A 17,869-nucleotide genomic window follows, 5' to 3' on the forward strand; every position below is an offset into this window, starting at 1 on the left:
TCACACATTCTAGAAGAATTTTCAGAGATCCACAGATGCAGGCATGGCTATGTGGTAAGAAGCTTGCTTCCCAACCACGCGGTTCCAAGTTCAGTCCCACTACATGGCACCTTGGGCAAGTGTCTGGCCAACCAAGGCCTTGTGAGTGAATTTGGCAGATGGAAACTAAAAGAAACTCGCAATGTGTGTGTGTATATATATATATATATATATATATATATATATTGTGTGTGTGTGTGTGGCTTTGCTTGTTCCCCACTACCACTTGACAACCAGTGTTGGTGTGTTTACATCCCTGTAAATTAGTGGTTTGGCAACAGGAACCAATAGAATAAGTATCAGGCTTAAAAAATAAGTATTGGGGTTGATTCATTCATCTAAAACAATTCTTCAGTGTGGTGCCCTAGCATGGCCACAAACTAATGACTGAAACAAGTAAAAGATAAAAATACATGTAAACATACATGCACATGCATATGTACACACATACATATAAACACACATGCATATTCACAAACATACACATAAACACACATACCACTCACACACTTTTATATCCTTCTATACATTGGATATAGAGATTTCATGAAGCAGGGATAGACACAACTGTCTTCACTCGACCTACTTCAAATTACTCCAATAAATACAAACTCTCAACGTTGTCAACGACTTCCACGAACTCTCAACAACTCCTATGACTTTTCTCCCATCTCAATCAATGCGCTACTTTTTGTAAGAGTTCGGTTAATCCATTCTTCCAATCCTAGAGGGGTGTCAATGACTCTTGCCACAATATCTCCTCCTTTTGAGATTGACTTTCGTTGGAAGTTAATATTATTATTTTTTTTTTGTTATTTATTTTCTTTCACCACATCTCCCTTTTTGAGATTTTCTTCTTAGGGAAGTTTAATATTTCTTCTGTATAGGCACTACTTCCAACCATTCTGTTTGTTTCCTCTGTCTTGTGCTGCTACACCTAGGTTTGATTTCTTGTGGTGTTGGAACATCAAAGGTGTTGTAGAGCACTTCCATGGGTATCTCTTTTCTTTTTTCCATATATCTGTTTCTTTAACTGGTTTAAATGTCTTTTGTGTTCCTATTTTTCACCTCTTATCATATATATTCATTTTGCCTATTCTTTTTGTTACTACTACATCTTCCCAACCTTCTCTTCTATTTTTATATACTTTGAAAAACACCTTGTCACTGATATTAAAATACTTTGTCCTATTTTCAGTGTTTTCCTTGTTTGTTTTCCTTACTGGTAACAGCTTGTCAAAAATTGACTTTATTTTTCGAGCAAACATTAGTTCAGCAGGCGACTATCACTCTTTGCATACACCAACACATTGTCATACAGTGAGAAAAGGTTCGCATTTGTGTTGTACATATTTATATTTTCTTTGGCCTTCAGTGTTTCTTGCATTTTTATAATGAATTTGTTCTCTGACTTTGATTATAATTTTTTATTGCTGATATCAGAGAACGTGAGGCATGAACCACTGCCTTCATGTTACCATTTTTATATTTATGTAGCATTACTGCTTCTATACCGTACTCAGTGTGGAGGCGCAATGGCCCAGTGGTAAGGGCAGCGGACTCGCGGTCATAGGATCGCGGTTTCGATTCCCAGACCGGGTGTTGTGAGTGTTTATTGAGCGAAAACACCTAAAGTTCCACGAGGCTCCGGCAGGGAATGGTGGCGAACCCTGCTGTACTCTTTCACCACAACTTTCTCTCACTCTTACTTCCTGTTTCTGTTGTGCCTGTAATTCAAAGGGTCAGCCTTGTCACACTGTGTCACGTTGAATATCCCTGAGAACTACGTTAAGGGTACACGTGTCTGTGGAGTGCTCAGCCACTTGCACGTTAATTTCACGAGCAGGCTATTCCATTGATCGGATCAACTGGAACCCTCGACATCGTAAGCGACGGAGTGCCAACAACACCGTACTCAGAAACATCTGAAGTTACAACAGTCTCTGCTGCAGAATCGAAGTGAGCTAATGACAAATCAGATATTAATATCTTTTTAATTTTGTCAAATGCCTTTTGACAATTTTCTGACCAATTCCATTTCCTATCTTTTTCAGCAAACTATTCAATAGAGCCCTAACCTTATGCACATTTGGGATATAATTTTGGCAATAAATTATCAGTCCTAAGAATGCTTGTAATGTCACTATATTAGTTGAAGAAGGCACATCTTTAATTGTGGTCAGGTTGTCGTCCATTTCTGTCAATAATTTGTCCTAAATATTTTATTTCCGGTAAAAAATTCCCTCAAGGTAAAGCTGTAATTCTTAATTTTTTCAAATATGAATTTTACATGCTCAGCATGTTGGTCCCTGGATTTGCTTTTAATGAGTATATCATCCAGATATGGAATTGCGAATTCACAGTCCACCAACATTGCATCCATAATCTGTTGAAAAATCTCTGGTGCGACTTTAAACCAAATGGTAATTTGTACTTATTCAGTCCTTTATGTGTGTTGACTGTTAGGTATTTCATGCATTCATCGTCTACTCTAATTTGTGATGTGTCAAAGAGATCCGACTTAGAAAATATCTTTCCACTGTTTAACTTCGCAAAAATATTCTCCAGAGTAGGTAGCGGATAATGCCACATTCTAAGACATTTGTTTAAACCAGTGGAAAAATCAGCACACACTCTGATTTTATTTGTTTTTCTTAATATACACAGTGCTGCCCGCTAAGAATATTCCACTTTTTGGATAACACCAATTTTTTCTAGTCTCTAGTTCTTCATTGACTTGCTTCATTGCTGCGAAGGCTACCATTCGTTTTGGTTTAAACACTGGTATGGCGTTTTCTTTTATTTGAAAACACACCTTTGTCTTGGTACACAGACCTAATCCATCAGACTTTAGGAAAAATGTTTTTTTACTTTTCTTTCAATTTGTCTGACAACTTGTTTTTACTGGAGGAATAAACCATTTATATGTTTACTGAACAGATTTATGGGGAAGTCCCATAAATTAAACAACTCCATCCAGTCAGTACTGAACAAGTTTGTTGCATTATTTAACACACAAATTTTTGCTTTCAAGGTTTACCCCGAAATGTAACCTCAGTTATTATTTTGCCCCAAAAATGTAATTTTTTTCTTGGGACACCTTTCACAATTTTCAAAGTTCCCATTAATGTAGGTTTTCCTATTTTTTTCCATGTGTCAGTGTAATATCACTGTTATTGTAATATAACTGCCTGTATCTAGCTGTAACTTCACATTCACATTATTGGTTTTTATGTATACAAATTTTCTTTTGTGAATCTCAACTAGACTTTCTGTTGAGAAAACTTTTCCAGAATTCTTTGCGTTCAACCTCTTTTTTTTTACTCTGCAATGTGAGCTTTTATGTCCATTTTTTGACAGTTAAAACATTTCAAATTTATAAATGGGCAATTATTTCTAAAATGTAGACCTCTGCATCCATGAGTACTGTTGTTTGATTCTTGGGTACTGTTGTTTGACTCTTGGGTACTGTTGTTTGACTCTTGGGTACTGTTGTTCGACTCTTTCTGCTGTTACTGTTGCACTGCACCACAAAGGCTAATAAGTCTTCCATGTTAACTGTTTTTTTTTTTTTTTTTTTTTTTACATTTTGTATCAAAAGAAAATGTTAACACCCAATGTAAGCTTCGAATAAACTTGTCACTTTTATAAGTGGATATCCCCATTGCCACTTTTATGTCCTTATATATATTGGATTTATAGATTTCATGAAGTTGGGATAGACACAACTGTCGTCACACGGCGTACTTCAAATTACTTCACTAAACACAATACTACAATAAATACAAATCCTCAATGATCTCAATGACTTCCATGAACTCTCAAAGACTCCTATGACTTCTCTCCCATCTCAACCAATACGCAACTTTTTAGAAAAGTCCGGCTAGTCCATTCTTCCAATCCCACAGGGGTGTCAATGACTCTTGCCACAACGCATGCACAAACATACATATAAACATTCACACAATTGTCAGACAGTCATTCAAAGAGATATTCAGACACACAGATAAGTGTACATGTCTTTTTTATCTTTTACTTGCTTCACTCATTAGACTACGGCCATGCTGGGGCACTGCCTTGAAGAAATTTTAGTCATATGTATCATCAACCCCACAGTATTTATTTTTTAAAAATAATTTTTAATATTATAATATTTATTTTTTTAAAAAACTTTCTATCATCTCTTTTGTTGAACCACTAAGTTATGGGGATGTAAGCACACCAACACCAGTTGTCAAGTGGTGGTCGTGGGTCAAACACAGACACGAAGATACATACACACAGATACCTGTATATGCATATATATGACGGGCTTCTTTCAGTTTCCATCTCCCAAGTCCACTCACAAGGTTGATTGAGGTGCCACACAGTAGGACTGAACCTGGAACCATATGTTTGGAAAGCAAGCTTCTTACCTCACAGCCATGCCTGTACCTAGATATATGTAGATCTATAAGTATGAATACACCAGAAAATTAAAAGTAAACATGGTTGATTCTGTCTTTCATGAAAGAGAATTAAGAAAAACAGTTATATGATGTAGAGTCAATTGGGAAAGATGAAGGTGCTGAATTATATATAAGATGGGTGTGTTTGGTGTAGGGATGGAACACTTGTAACAGTACTTCATCTAAAGAGGCTCAGTAACCATGAGGGTTACACGGTGATAGACTAATTGCTACATGATCATCAAATTAAATCTTACTACCATAAGTAGTCATGTATGTCCAGGATAGGGTTATGATATTAAATCCTCACAAACAATCCCTCATATAAGGTGTCACAGTGGCTGTGAGGTCAGGGTCATGAGTTCAAACCTAGCTACAGTCATGTTTGTTTCTTTTACTACTTACACAAAGATTATCCTCGTGTTTACCTCAGCCTACCTGCACCAACAACAGGCTCCACTGTGTAGCACTTTGGGTAAGTTTGTTTCCTGAGCATGTAGATTTGGTTCAGTCTCTCTGAGCAGTAGTTTAGTCAAGTGTCTTCTACTATGGCCCCAAGCTAACCAAAGCCTTGTGAATGGATTTGTTAGATGGAAACTGAAAGAAGCCTATCATGTAAATAAATATATTTGTGCATGTGTGTGTGTCTTTGTCCCCCACCATCACTTGACAACCAATATTAGTTTGCTTATGTCACCATAAGTTAGTAATTTGTTAAAAGTTACTGATAGGATAAATATCACACTTAAAAATTAATACTGGGGACAATTTCTTCAACTAAACCCTTCAAGGTAGTACCCCAGCATGGCCACTGTCCAATGACTGAAACAAGTAAAGAAATAAAAGATAATTACTACTACATAAAAACTCTTGTCTTTCAGGAGATTGCCATGTGTTTACAGCAACGTGTAACAGTGAATATGTGTCTGAAGGTGACCACTGTCCAGTGGAGCCAAAACTGAAGCTTAAAATTGGAACACAGGTAAGATTATAGTTGTGTTTAATCCCAGGTCAACTCTGACTGAGCAACCCTACGGATGTTGTTATTTAGCCCTAGGTTAGTCTGGCCTAACATACTTAAGGTTGTTGTTGTTTAACCTAAGGTTAACACTAACTGAGCATGGCTGATGTTGTTGATATTTAGCTCTAGGTCAGTCAAAAGACTGTTGTAGTTGTTTAGTCCAAGGCCAGCCTAGCTGAACATAACCGTGTTGTTGTTCAGTTCCAGATGAGGTCCTTGAGTGCAAGAATTGAGGTCAGATCTTCAGTCCACAGATAACTTCCTCCCTTCCTTCTATTAGTCATAGAAGCACTGAAAAAGTAGGCCATGTATTATATTTCTTCTTCACAGGTGCTAAACTGTTTAACTATGTATAGGCCTTACCTTATTCTAGTTATCTGAATAAATAGGCACCTCTCTTACTATAGTGGAACAAGCCTATTATCAAAAGTACCCCAGCTATGACCAGTGTATCCTGGAATTTCTTCTCCAATGTATATTTTTTTGATGGTAAGATGTGTATGGCAAGTGAATTTGCTGTTATTTTCAGTCGGTCGAATGGACCCTTAGAATACCCTCAGCTGCCACCAAGCTGTAGATCATTCTCATTCAAGCTTCAATGGTTGGTATTAAGGTTTTATGATGAAAAAAGGACTTTTGTGAAGAATTCATCTCTTCATCATTTTAATGATCACTTACCTATGCTTGCATAAGTCTGATGAAATTCATTGGAGCAAATATTTCTATGACTGGATGCTCCTGACACTAACTCTAACCTGTTTCCAAGCAAGCTAATATTTCCCTGTGGTCAAACATGTTTTCAGGGAAAATTGGAAATGAATGACACTGCTTCTATAACTGAAAAATCATTTACAATTATTGCATGATGTCAGGACAAGAAGACACAAACATACACACACATACATAGCCAATTACCACCTACAACCTATCTGAGCCATTCCTATTTCTTTCTCCTTCCTCCCTAAAACCATTCACTACATTACCCTCTATTTTTATCTGTAGCCATTTGCTATTCTTCTCTCACATCCTTATGAACATACTCACCCACCCTTCCTAATTCTTTGCATTCTCACCATCTTGTACCTTGAAAGTATGCCCTAACACCTCGTCATCACTGTCTTTATCTCTCAGCTAATTCCAACTACCCTATATAATGTGAGGTAACCATGTATCTCCTCTACAGTATGAAACCTGTTCCTACCCCTCCTTTCATACTTCAACCTTTTAACATCTGACATAAAACCACTTCCACTCACTTGAAGGGAGCTTGTCTTGCTTGAGTGTACATTCTGTAAAGTGGCTAATGTTAAGGGTGTCTACTCACACAGCTTTGGTCAGCTTGGGACTGTAGTAAAAAAACACTTTCCTAAGGTGTTCCATATCATGTATGTATATATTATATGGATGTGTGTATTATTAGTTAATATATTGAATTAATCTTATGTTCAATAGTTTTTTTTGCATGTTTTATTAGGTGATGTTGACAAAGAACTTGGATCTCCAACGAGGTCTTGTGAATGGTGCAAGAGGTGTAGTGTGTAGCTTTGATAAAGGAAATGAAGGTAACTATTTGAATATCACTCTGATAGGTTTGATTCTTTGCCCATTAGGGATTTGGTCACAAAATGAAGATTTAAGAAGCACTTCCAGTTGTAAAAACAACTGCTTCAACTAGAGTGAAAGTATTTTGCTCAATCCAGTTGAGAAACGTGATACAGAGCAACTGGAATAAATTGGAAGACCAGATTCTTTATTGCAGAACATGCAAAAGTGCAGCAGTTAGAGTTTCATAATTTGAAAGGATGGTTTTTAATCCAAAGGCCTGAAGATCACATTGAAAAGACTGAAATACTAATATTTCATCTTTTCATTCATTTTTATGTCCTGTGTCTGTTTTCTGTGTCTGCTATCAAGGATCAGATGAATATATTGTTGAAGTAGTGTTTTACAGCTGGATGCCCTTCTGGTCACTAACCTTTACCTGTTTTTCAAATAGGGAATCTCTTATTCCACAGATTTCCAAAGGTACAAAGCCTGCAGACGATATGTTTGACAGGAAATGACAACAATGTCACCACTTGTAGCTCAGAAGTGTAAATGTAAACCGACACATACACACACACACACACATGTATGTATATGCAAAGAACTTCTTTCTATGTTGGTCTGGGGCTATAGTAGAAGACACTTGCCCAAGGTACGATACAGTAGCCTTGGAAGTGAACTTAACTATACAGCTATATCTGAAGCTAAAGAGCACAAATTCCCATTATCATGCAAGATTTTAATAAATACTGAGTACTTGTTACCTGCAAGGTGATCACAAAATATTTAATGTAAGATCCTTGCTAGAGGAAGGTGTCCTAGTTAATAATGGAGGTGGTTGTAGTATAATTATTACCCTTTTCAGCACTTGTCTTTCTCTCATGATTTCTTTCCATATTCCACAGGATGGCCCCATGTAAAATTCCTGTCTGGAACAGTGGAATGTGTCAGACCATTACGATGGGTTATCAAGTCCAGTTCAATAGTGACTGTATGGAAGCAACTACCTCTAAAACTAGCCTGGGCTATTTCTATACATAAAAGTCAGGTTTGTAACTTCTATTTTTTGCTTATACTCTTTTTCTTTTCTCCACATATTTTCCATTATTATATTATGAGTGGTGCAAGTTTGGTTTCAAAATTTTGTTCTTGTAGCTGGGATTTGTTCTTATTACCCTTCTTGATAATCCCTCAGGTATGAAGTTGTCAAACCTGATTTTTATCAGCCAGTAATACTAGAACCAAAGTTTCATACCTTGCTGTATAGTTTTTTTTTCCTTGTTTTTTTTTTTTTTTATAGCTTAATCAGAAAGTGGGCAGTCCCTCTAATCCTTAAGGGTTTCTGAGGCTAGTGTCAGGGACAAAGAGGAAGGTAACCTCAAACCAGTGGCCTGGCCTATATTCTTTTGCTTGCAACAGAATTTTTATTTAACCTCTTTTCTTATATTTATTGCATTTGTTTCAATCATTTTTGAAAATAATGATGAATTTCGTAAAATAACTTTTTCATTATTGAGTTGATCTTTATAGAATATATTAACATGAGAGTTTGATAGATTTTAATTTAGATCACTTAAAAAAAAGCAAGTTTTTATTATAGAACCAGAGAGTCTTGGGTAGGTTGGTGTCAAAAGAGTTAACTTTTAGGGATCTAAATAGTCACTCTATACACACATACACATAAATATTGTCCTGCTTCCTCAAAACATATCTGGTCCCTGAATGCCTTTAGTGTGGGATCCACTCAAGAACCAGGTGGTCAAATAGTGGTGTTAAATCAACCACCCAATATAGGCCACAATGAGATTTGAACTTGGACTAAATACCCCAAGGCATCCCATTTAACACTAATAATTCCTCTTGCTCACCACTGTAACCTAGTAAGTTATTTATCAACTCAGAGAAAAATCAAAGACCTCATCAGGATTCGAAATCATAACAGAAGTTGAAATACTCCAATGCCCTAACAACTCTGCCAATTTGTCAAATGTGAACTCGTGTCCAAATTGTACAATGAACCACCAAAAGTGAATCTGAAGAGTTGATAGTTCAATACCAATCATCAACGGCGTTGTTTCACTTTGTTGATTATCTGTTAAATGAAGGAGAAATATTTCTAGATATGAACATCAGCTATGGGCAAAATAAGGAGTCCCTGATGAACTAACAGCCTGACCCACAGTGTATATACTCCTATTCAAATATATATCTCAGAAAAGTGCACAGATATTTGTAGTAAAAGGCAGCTCTGATAAGAGCATTTGGCAACTACTATTGAGCAAGAAAAGCCTTCAAGTCCTTGGCTCCCAAGGAAAGCATCAAACCTGTTGACTATGGGAGCCCTTTATGCAGTTGCTCAATCTACTAGAAATAACCAAAATTTCTCAAATCATCCTCACACCCTACTGTGTTAAGATTAGCTATTTTAGTTCTACAATAACTAATGTTAAAACAGTAGGCTCTTCACATTCTAGATTCAAATCTTGCTGAAGTTAGCTTTGCTTTTCATTTCTCTATCAACATCATCAACATTTAATGTGTTTTCCATGCTGGCATGTGTTGGACAGCTTGACAGGAATTGGCAAGGCTGGGGGTCACACTAGGTTTTATGGTCTGTTTAGGCTTGGTTTTTACAGTTGGATGCCCTTCCTAATACCAATCATTTTACAGAGCATACCAAGTGCTTTTTATATGGCACTAGCACACACACCAAAGCCTTTTACATGGCAGCTTGGTTTTAGGATATCAATTTTGTTGTGATGGGCAGGTTTTCTTTTGTACAGTAATGTGTCACATATGTTGGTCCTCTGTCTTCTTCATAAGACTCAGCATTTTGAGATTGGCTTTCAATACTTCATCTGATGCCTTCCGAGGTCTCTAAGTGATCAGCAATTTATGCAAATGTCCTCACCCGTTCGCATTATGTGAGCACACTGCATATAATTTCTCTTATACCCAACTTCTCTCTCAATACACCAGGACTGTCACACATGCATGTCCAGCAGAGCATACCAGCTTTGTTCCTCTGCAGCCTTCACTTCATTCAAAGCCTACATCTCACTGGCCATAAAATAAAGAACCAGTCAAGTACTGTTGTCTGTATCAATTTAACCCTGCCCCTCAAAGATACTGGCCTTATACCTTAATTAGAAACCATTATTATTATTATTTAGGCAGTGAGCTAGCAAGATTAACACACTGGGCAAAATGCTTAGCAGCATTTTGTATCCTTATGTTCTAAGTTCAAATTCTGCCCAGGTCGACTTTACCTTTCATCCTTTTGGGATCAATAAAATAAGTATCAATTAATCACCAGGGGTTGATGTAATCAACTATTCCCCTACCCCGAAATTGCTGGCCTTGCACCAAAATTTGAAACAATCATTATAACCATAATCTTTTTTCTTTCAGGGTATGACACTTGATTTTGTGGAAATTTCTTTGTCGCGGGTCTTTGAAGCTGGTCAAGCATACGTTGCCCTGTCTCGAGCTAAATCATTGAAAGGTTTACGAGTTCTTGACTTTGATCATTCATGTGTTCGTGCTGATCCTGATGTTTTAAATTTTTACAACCGTTTAAAGATCAGCCACCCAACTGAACAAATGTCTTCAGACAATTTCAGTTAGGAAACATTTCAATTAATTTAAACTCACTCAGGAAAACTATTTAATTAATCAAAAATTCGTTTAAACATTTTTAATTCTTTCTTTTTCTGAAGTGGCTGTGGTTTAACACAAACTCTACAGATGTTTCATTTCTAAATTATGCATCCTGGCTATTTACTACCATCATCACCACAGATAGAGACAATACTGAGTGACACATTGTCAGTAAGTGTATTGACTGAAAAGTTACATCATTATAGTCTAACTCTTCTATAGGAAATGGCCAATAAACTGTACTTTTAGCAGAAGTATAGTTGTCCAAAGATGGCTATGTGGTTTGAGGTTCATTTTCACCTTAGACAAGTGTCTTCTATAGTGTCAAGAAGGCATGAATTAACATCACTACCTGACCTTTAGTAGTTCCCTCTGTTGCAAGCACTCAAGCCCAGTGTCCAACTTTATCACTGCCTTGCATCATTGTCGCAGGAAACTTAAAACTACAACACTGAGTATGTGTATAACTGAAAGAATTTATATTTATTCACGGAACCCATGGTAAACCTATTGGGTTATTTCTGAAAACTTTATATATATATATAAAGAAAAACCTGAACGAGTAGCCTGTATTATATCTGTATGGAAAGATAGTTGCTCATCTATTCCTTGAAAAGTGAAAGGAATTAGAATATGAGGATTACTTAATGCACAATTTAATATAGAGCACTCATAAAATAAATATTCACTCTTATGTTTCCATTTCCCCTATAAACAAATAAGAAAAAAATCCTGTGTAAATAGGTGAATATTTCATGGAATTGCACTTATGCACACGTGTTAGGTTATATAAAAAATTTCACTATCCAATCACTCTCTACCTTTCTTTAACCTCACCCCTCTGCTAGAATTATATTTAACTCCAACTTTTTTTAACCACGTAAAATACATTCCCTCTACCTCACATCATATGAAAGCGTTACAACAGGCTATATAATGCAATGACAAGCAAAATTAAGATTTTTGAATTAGTCGATTTGAGAGGAAACAAATACTGACTGCCAAGTGTTAGGTTTGCACATGCCCTTGTATCTAGATGATTTACTGTTAGGGTACTCACCTAATGATAGTGTCATGGGCTCATTTCCTGAACTGGTGACATTATTGAGAATGGCGCTTTCAAATTATTCCCAGCCAAATTTTGTAGAAACTTACCCCACTCCTTGATGTACTACTGGATCAAAGAGCAGAAGAGTCAAGGAGAGGGGTATCTGTTCACAACTACAGAGGCTACCAAGCCATACTAATTTAGGTAATGGCTCTTTGAGATTATTCAGTTGTGTCCGTGTATATAAGGATTCCTTATATAGATGTCACAAGTGTGATCTGTGAATTGAAGTCCACTGTGGGCATAACTTGCCAACAACTTGATACCACCTGTATATATAATAAATCAATTTTTATATCAGATTTTGTTTTTATCTTTGGTCAGTGCCATTTCCTTCTGTCTATAAATCAAAAGGAATGAGTATTCCCTTCAAACTTTGATTTTGTGACCTGAACATCAATTACATATCTTCCGTTACCTTTCAGCACAGAGTTGCTGAAGCAGAAATATAGCAATATCCTACTTAGTACCTCAGATTTGCTGGACTTTAAGAAGTCCTTTAGTAGATATGTTCATCCCTGATGAGTAGTGGGGGAGTAACATTAGCCATTTTTCATACTTTCCAGTGGTAAGCAAATAAAAATAATAGTTGCTACAAGGACAGAAACTGTTAGTGTAATGCAATAAATAGAAAAAAATTACTATGAACATAGTATAGAATTAGCTGATGGAAAAAAAAAAGTCCGGGTTGAATCAGCTTGCCCTGGGGCTAAATGACAGATTCATGGAATAACAATTTACTAAATAATGCAAGTTTTGTGTCTGTTCCAAGTACAAATCTATAATCACTCGGATGTGTAAGACCCAAGAGAGGAGGATTTCAGATCAAACCAATGGAGTCTGTACATGATTATTCTTGCTTGAAATACCAAAGTCTCAAATCCAGCAGATGAATGCTGACTTGGCAAAGGTTTTTGGAAAGGAGGAAGCAGATGTATTTGGAACTAGACACAGAATAACTAAGCATTATATTCTAAAGATAGCAATTACAACTGTAATATCTGCCCCAAGACAAAAAAGTATTGAACACTGGGCTTTTAAAATTGTTCACTATCTGATTTTAAACATAAGCCCTGAAACTGCTATGGATCAAGTTTGTGTAACATGCATGCTGTTTATACAAGACAATGGATCAACGAGGGCTATGTCATTAATAAATATGCTTTCACAAATTGGAATCAATTATTTTCCCTCTAATCAATAAAAAAAAATCAATCATACTGGACTGAAAATATACAGCTTTTGACCTTAACCCATCCTTTCATGCTATGATTATACCAGAGATACCTGCTTCAGAGTTCGTTGAAAGACTAAAACTGGAAATTTCAACTTGAAAGTGAAGTCTGAATTTTTCACATTTTATGGATAAACTATCACAGAAAACTAATGTATTGATATCTTTGAAACCTGTTGGAATGGTTATCTGAAATTTTATACTTATTGCCACTATTTAGACATATCCTATATTTTTTTTTAACCTAGACAATCTCAAGTGTGTATACACCCCGCTGTTTCCACATTGTGATCAAATGAAACAGTTATGAGGACCATCCTTCCGTATACACCTCACAAACATGCAAAAGTACTCAATACATGTGTATATTCTTTGCTATCTGAATGGTTACATAGAAGCAAGAAACTAAGTAATGAATAGATTCAATAAATCTTTTAGATCTAATAGATTTGCATGTAAGTCTTCAGAACTATCCATTTGGTAATTCTTTCTCACCATTGCACACCCAAAAGTATGCATACATGAGTGTCTTAATCGGTTTCCTAGCTCCATCCCATTTACTCCCAACAACCAATATTATAATGCAGGACATGCCACAAATCTCTTTTGGTACCATATTTTTAACCCCTCAATACCTTCTATAAAGCAGCTTCCCTCTAGTCTTGCCAGTTACAAGATCTCACCTGTATTGGTTGCCATGAAGAAAAAAAAGAAAAAACACCCACTGAGCAGTAGAGTATAGGCATCTAAGTACAAAAATGTTCATATGTCCATGTATGAACGTGTTCATACATATATGTGTATATATATTACATTCAGTTAAATTAAAACAAAGAGCAAATAAATTCAGAGATATTTTTTCAATTTTATTTTTAATGCAAATTGCATACAAAATAGATATGACCATTTCTAACAAAGGTGAGAGGGTGGAACATGTTCGATGAAACCAGCAGTAAACTGCCAAGTGCATGTATGTGACAAATTGGATTGTCTACTAAAGGAGGTATAAGTGAACATTTGCCTGGAAACAAAAATAGAGAAAATATATTAACGTCATATTTGGGATCCATTAATATTTAAATATTTTCATGATTTTCTGCTTGTAAATTTCAAAACACTACCCAGCCAAAGTAAGTAATATTTGAAACGACCTCAAACCCCAACTGCAAATCACAGGGGTTAAAGTAGATGTCTGGGTGGGAGACAAAGAGCCAAGAGAAGTTCTTTGTTCACATTTGCTTGAAGTATTCCTTGCTGCCTTTAGGGTCAGGTTTCATGGTGTTACTTCCAGGCTTCCACCCAACTGGACACACTGAAAGAGAAAAAGACTTTATAATGACAAGGAACCAAATACGATGGCACTGAAGAACCATATGATAGAAAAGCAAAGATTTCAATGCACCCACATCACCTCTGAAACATTAATGAAACTTTAATTTGTCATTTGACTGCAGCCATACTGGAGCACTGCGTTTTAGTTGAAGAAATTGACCTCAGGACTTCTTTGTAAGCCCAGTACTTATATCAGTCTCTTGCCAAACCACTATGTTACATAGATGTAAACACACCAACAGCATTTGTCAAGCAATGGTGAGGGGATAAAAACATACATACACACACACACACACGACAGGCTTTCAGTTTCCGTCTATCAAATCCACTCAAGGCTACAGAAGGTATTTGCTAAAAGGTGCCAGACAGTGTGACTGAACCCAGAACCATGTGGTTGGGAAGCAAGCTACTTAACATACAGTCATGCTTGCATTGTAAAATTATAAAAAACATGCTAATGTTTAATTTAGAATAAGGAAGACTTCACCTTCTCTTGTAATCATGGTTCTGACCTCAATTTTGGTACTTGCCTAGGTCTTACGAAAATTTTTAAAATACAAGTATAGGTTAATGTAATTTAGGGAGTAAAAAAATTGAAATTACACTTGTAAATTAGGTAGACAGACAATTTGTAGACAGAGTTGTCTGACATAACTTATAGACAAGACAATTGAGAGATTGGACAATTTGCCAAAAAGACAGTGTCATTTTTTAAAACCAAAGTAAACATTACGAAAAATTATTAGACTTACAAATAAAAACTATAAAAAGATATTACGTACAATAGGTTGACATTAAAAAAGCACAAAGTTTTGTCAGTTTTACAAATAGAAATAAAGATATCACATACAATTCCTAAATTTTTCACAGTACCAAATATAGAAACCTCATTTCTATACAGTAAAAAATTATCACCTCTGGGTGTTTTATACAATTCATCCTCATTAATAACTGGTCTTTTCTGTTACACTGTACTTTAAGAGATTCCATTTTCAGTAAACATCCAGCAACACTCTAGAGGATATTGGAAGCTAGAGTTTCAACTATAGAGCTTGGCAATTGTTCAGCTCATCCAGCAAGAAGCTTTATTTCTTAACTTTTGCAGTGTGATTTTCAATTGGCTAGGATGTACGTGTTCAGAAGGAGTCGTGCTAATTTCAATTGCTGTCAGTCTAGCACTGCACAGTTTACAATTTGCACATCTCCAATAAGTCTTTTCTAGTTCTATCAATAATATAGGTGTACCCTTTGTATAGAAGCTTTCTGCCACCTTGTTCTATTTTGATGAACTCCATGATCGATACTTCTGCATGTCAACTTATTGTCCAGTTGGCAAACTGTCTGCACATGATCAATTAGAAGCCATTAGCATTATCAACAATTCCAGTTTAGGAAAGTAAGGAAGAGAACTTAAAATTAGAAAATAAATGGAAACCTAGTAGGAGAAGTGACAGTTATAGTGGGAACTCTGGACATGTTTGAGACTTTTCAATCAAATCAAGTCTAATCAGACTTTAGGAAAAGTTATTAGAAAAACTTGGCATTTATATGTAAAACTGTTTGGCTGAGGTTTAAGACAAACATGTCTGGGAAAAGTATATTGTATTGAATTCAATTATTATACAGTGACTATTTTAAAAACTGTCAAAATAAAACATTGATAGTTTAGGATTCAGGTTTATTAAACAGACTCAAACTTATCCCATTCTTCATTAAATTTTCAGCTTTCTGCTAAAACACACAATCCTACTTATATATAAGCTTCACAAGAGATGACAAAGAACTAGAACAATTGGCAATTTGCTGTGCTTGAGAAAACCTGCCTAAGTAAATTCCAGGACATAAAGGCACACCCTTTATTTCCATGCCTACCTGCTTCCATGCTCACCACTGCTGCATTTCCCTCCATTCTCCTTCCAACCTGCACACAGTGTCCCTTTTGAATCTTCCCCCTCCCCCTCTCTACCCCCATACTCCTCTGAATTGCATCCATTTGACACTGTTCAAACCTACCTCTCAACACCTTCCCGCAGTCCAACCCAAATATCTGCTCAACTAGAGAAGATCTGTAAAGGAAATGGGCAGTCTTGTCCTTTCTAAAACTTAGGAATACAAAGTTTACAGGAAAAAAACCGTGCATTGTACAGAAATGAAAGTGAACACGATAATCAAACTACAATATTTAAAAGATGAAACCTGCATCAAGAATAGTGACTGGTAAAAGGTTGAGTGGGTGTGATGAGGCTTCCATTTTAAGGATAACCATTGGCTTTTATCTAATATTCACCTTGAGGCTGATTTAAAATAGAATTCGTCTTACACAAGTATAATTATACAGGAATACAAAATTGGCACTCATGATCTATGAAAAAGGAATTAGTAATAATGAAATATTGAACCAAACACTTAAAACAAGAACAGCTGTTTTTTATGCATGGTGGGTCTGCTAAACTAAATCACAAAAGGTTGAAAATAATTTACCCATTAAGGATCAGGTTTACAATGAAACTACAGATTAACAGAAAAATAGTAATTTAAGCTTAATGCTGCTAAGAAACGAAAGACTAATTACCCAAAGAAAAATACTAACCACACTATAAATATATTAAATGGCCATTGTTGCTATATTATTGCTGTTAGCACACAGCAACAGTATCTATGGTATACCACAGTTATCACAGTTTAATATATATGCCACAAAGAAATGAAATCAAAATATATCCTGCGTTTTGATAATACCATATGACTTCTAATTCATAGGAACTGTGTCAGAGTGAAATGTCTAGTATCTTGCAGTGCAATCAGCGAGGGAAGTGTTTGTAGGCAAATACAAAGCAGCTTACATATTACAAGCACCACCAAATGTGACTAAAACACGAAGTGCAAATATGGGAGAGAAAGCAGTTTCAAAGCCATCATTGCCCACAGAAGAGGATGGATAGTCATGGGCTGGACAAGCATTCAGACGTACATGAGGCTTTTCTCCCCATCCTCTTCCTGCAAGGTTAAAAAAAGTAAATCTAGTTATTTTTTTTTTTTAATTAAAAGTTGAAAATATTTCATTAAGAGTACTATTTTAAAATAAGGTACCTTGGAGATTTCTAAGTACAGTTTACACTACATAAAGTCAGGTTTGATGATTCTAAATAAATATTGCAAAGCACAAAGTAAAAGATAGCAACTAACAAGCAGTTTAATTAGCCAGCAAATATTTTAAGTTAATTAACTTGACAATGTGCTCATTGTTTTCTATTAAAAGCAAACATTTATTAATTCTAATAATATTTAGGAACTACATAACAAAATTAGACATTGCTTTTTCATTTCCACATAACAAAACAACTAAACAGTTGACAACCTCACAAAACTGCAAAAATTTCGATACTTCTGCATGTCAACTTATTGTCCAGTTGGCAAACTGTCTGCACATGATCAATTAGAAGCCATTAGCATTATCAACAATTCCAGTTTAGGAAAGTAAG

The 17,869-nt window shown here is 35.8% G+C and overlaps 2 protein-coding genes across 2 annotated transcripts in view; one reads left to right on the forward strand and one right to left on the reverse strand.

The window, feature by feature from the left end:
• Window positions 1-13,004, forward strand: part of LOC106872404 (ATP-dependent DNA helicase PIF1) — a 30,566-nt gene extending 17,562 nt beyond the window's left edge. Inside the window, exons 9-12 of the mRNA XM_014919402.2 lie at window positions 5,369-5,469; window positions 6,983-7,070; window positions 7,959-8,101; window positions 10,465-13,004. Coding sequence (XP_014774888.1) covers window positions 5,369-5,469; window positions 6,983-7,070; window positions 7,959-8,101; window positions 10,465-10,680 — 548 coding nt within the window. The 3' untranslated portion in view covers window positions 10,681-13,004. The remainder of the gene's footprint in view (window positions 1-5,368; window positions 5,470-6,982; window positions 7,071-7,958; window positions 8,102-10,464) is intronic.
• An 896-nt stretch (window positions 13,005-13,900) lies between these two features.
• The window catches only part of LOC106872407 (peroxiredoxin-1), a 34,659-nt gene continuing 30,690 nt past the window's right edge, over window positions 13,901-17,869 (reverse strand). Inside the window, exon 6 of the mRNA XM_014919404.2 lies at window positions 13,901-14,367. Within this exon, the coding sequence (XP_014774890.1) occupies window positions 14,285-14,367 (83 nt within the window). The 3' untranslated portion in view covers window positions 13,901-14,284. The remainder of the gene's footprint in view (window positions 14,368-17,869) is intronic.

The sequence above is a fragment of the Octopus bimaculoides genome, chromosome 8 (assembly GCF_001194135.2).
Source record: "Octopus bimaculoides isolate UCB-OBI-ISO-001 chromosome 8, ASM119413v2, whole genome shotgun sequence".
Taxonomy (NCBI): domain Eukaryota; kingdom Metazoa; phylum Mollusca; class Cephalopoda; order Octopoda; family Octopodidae; genus Octopus; species Octopus bimaculoides.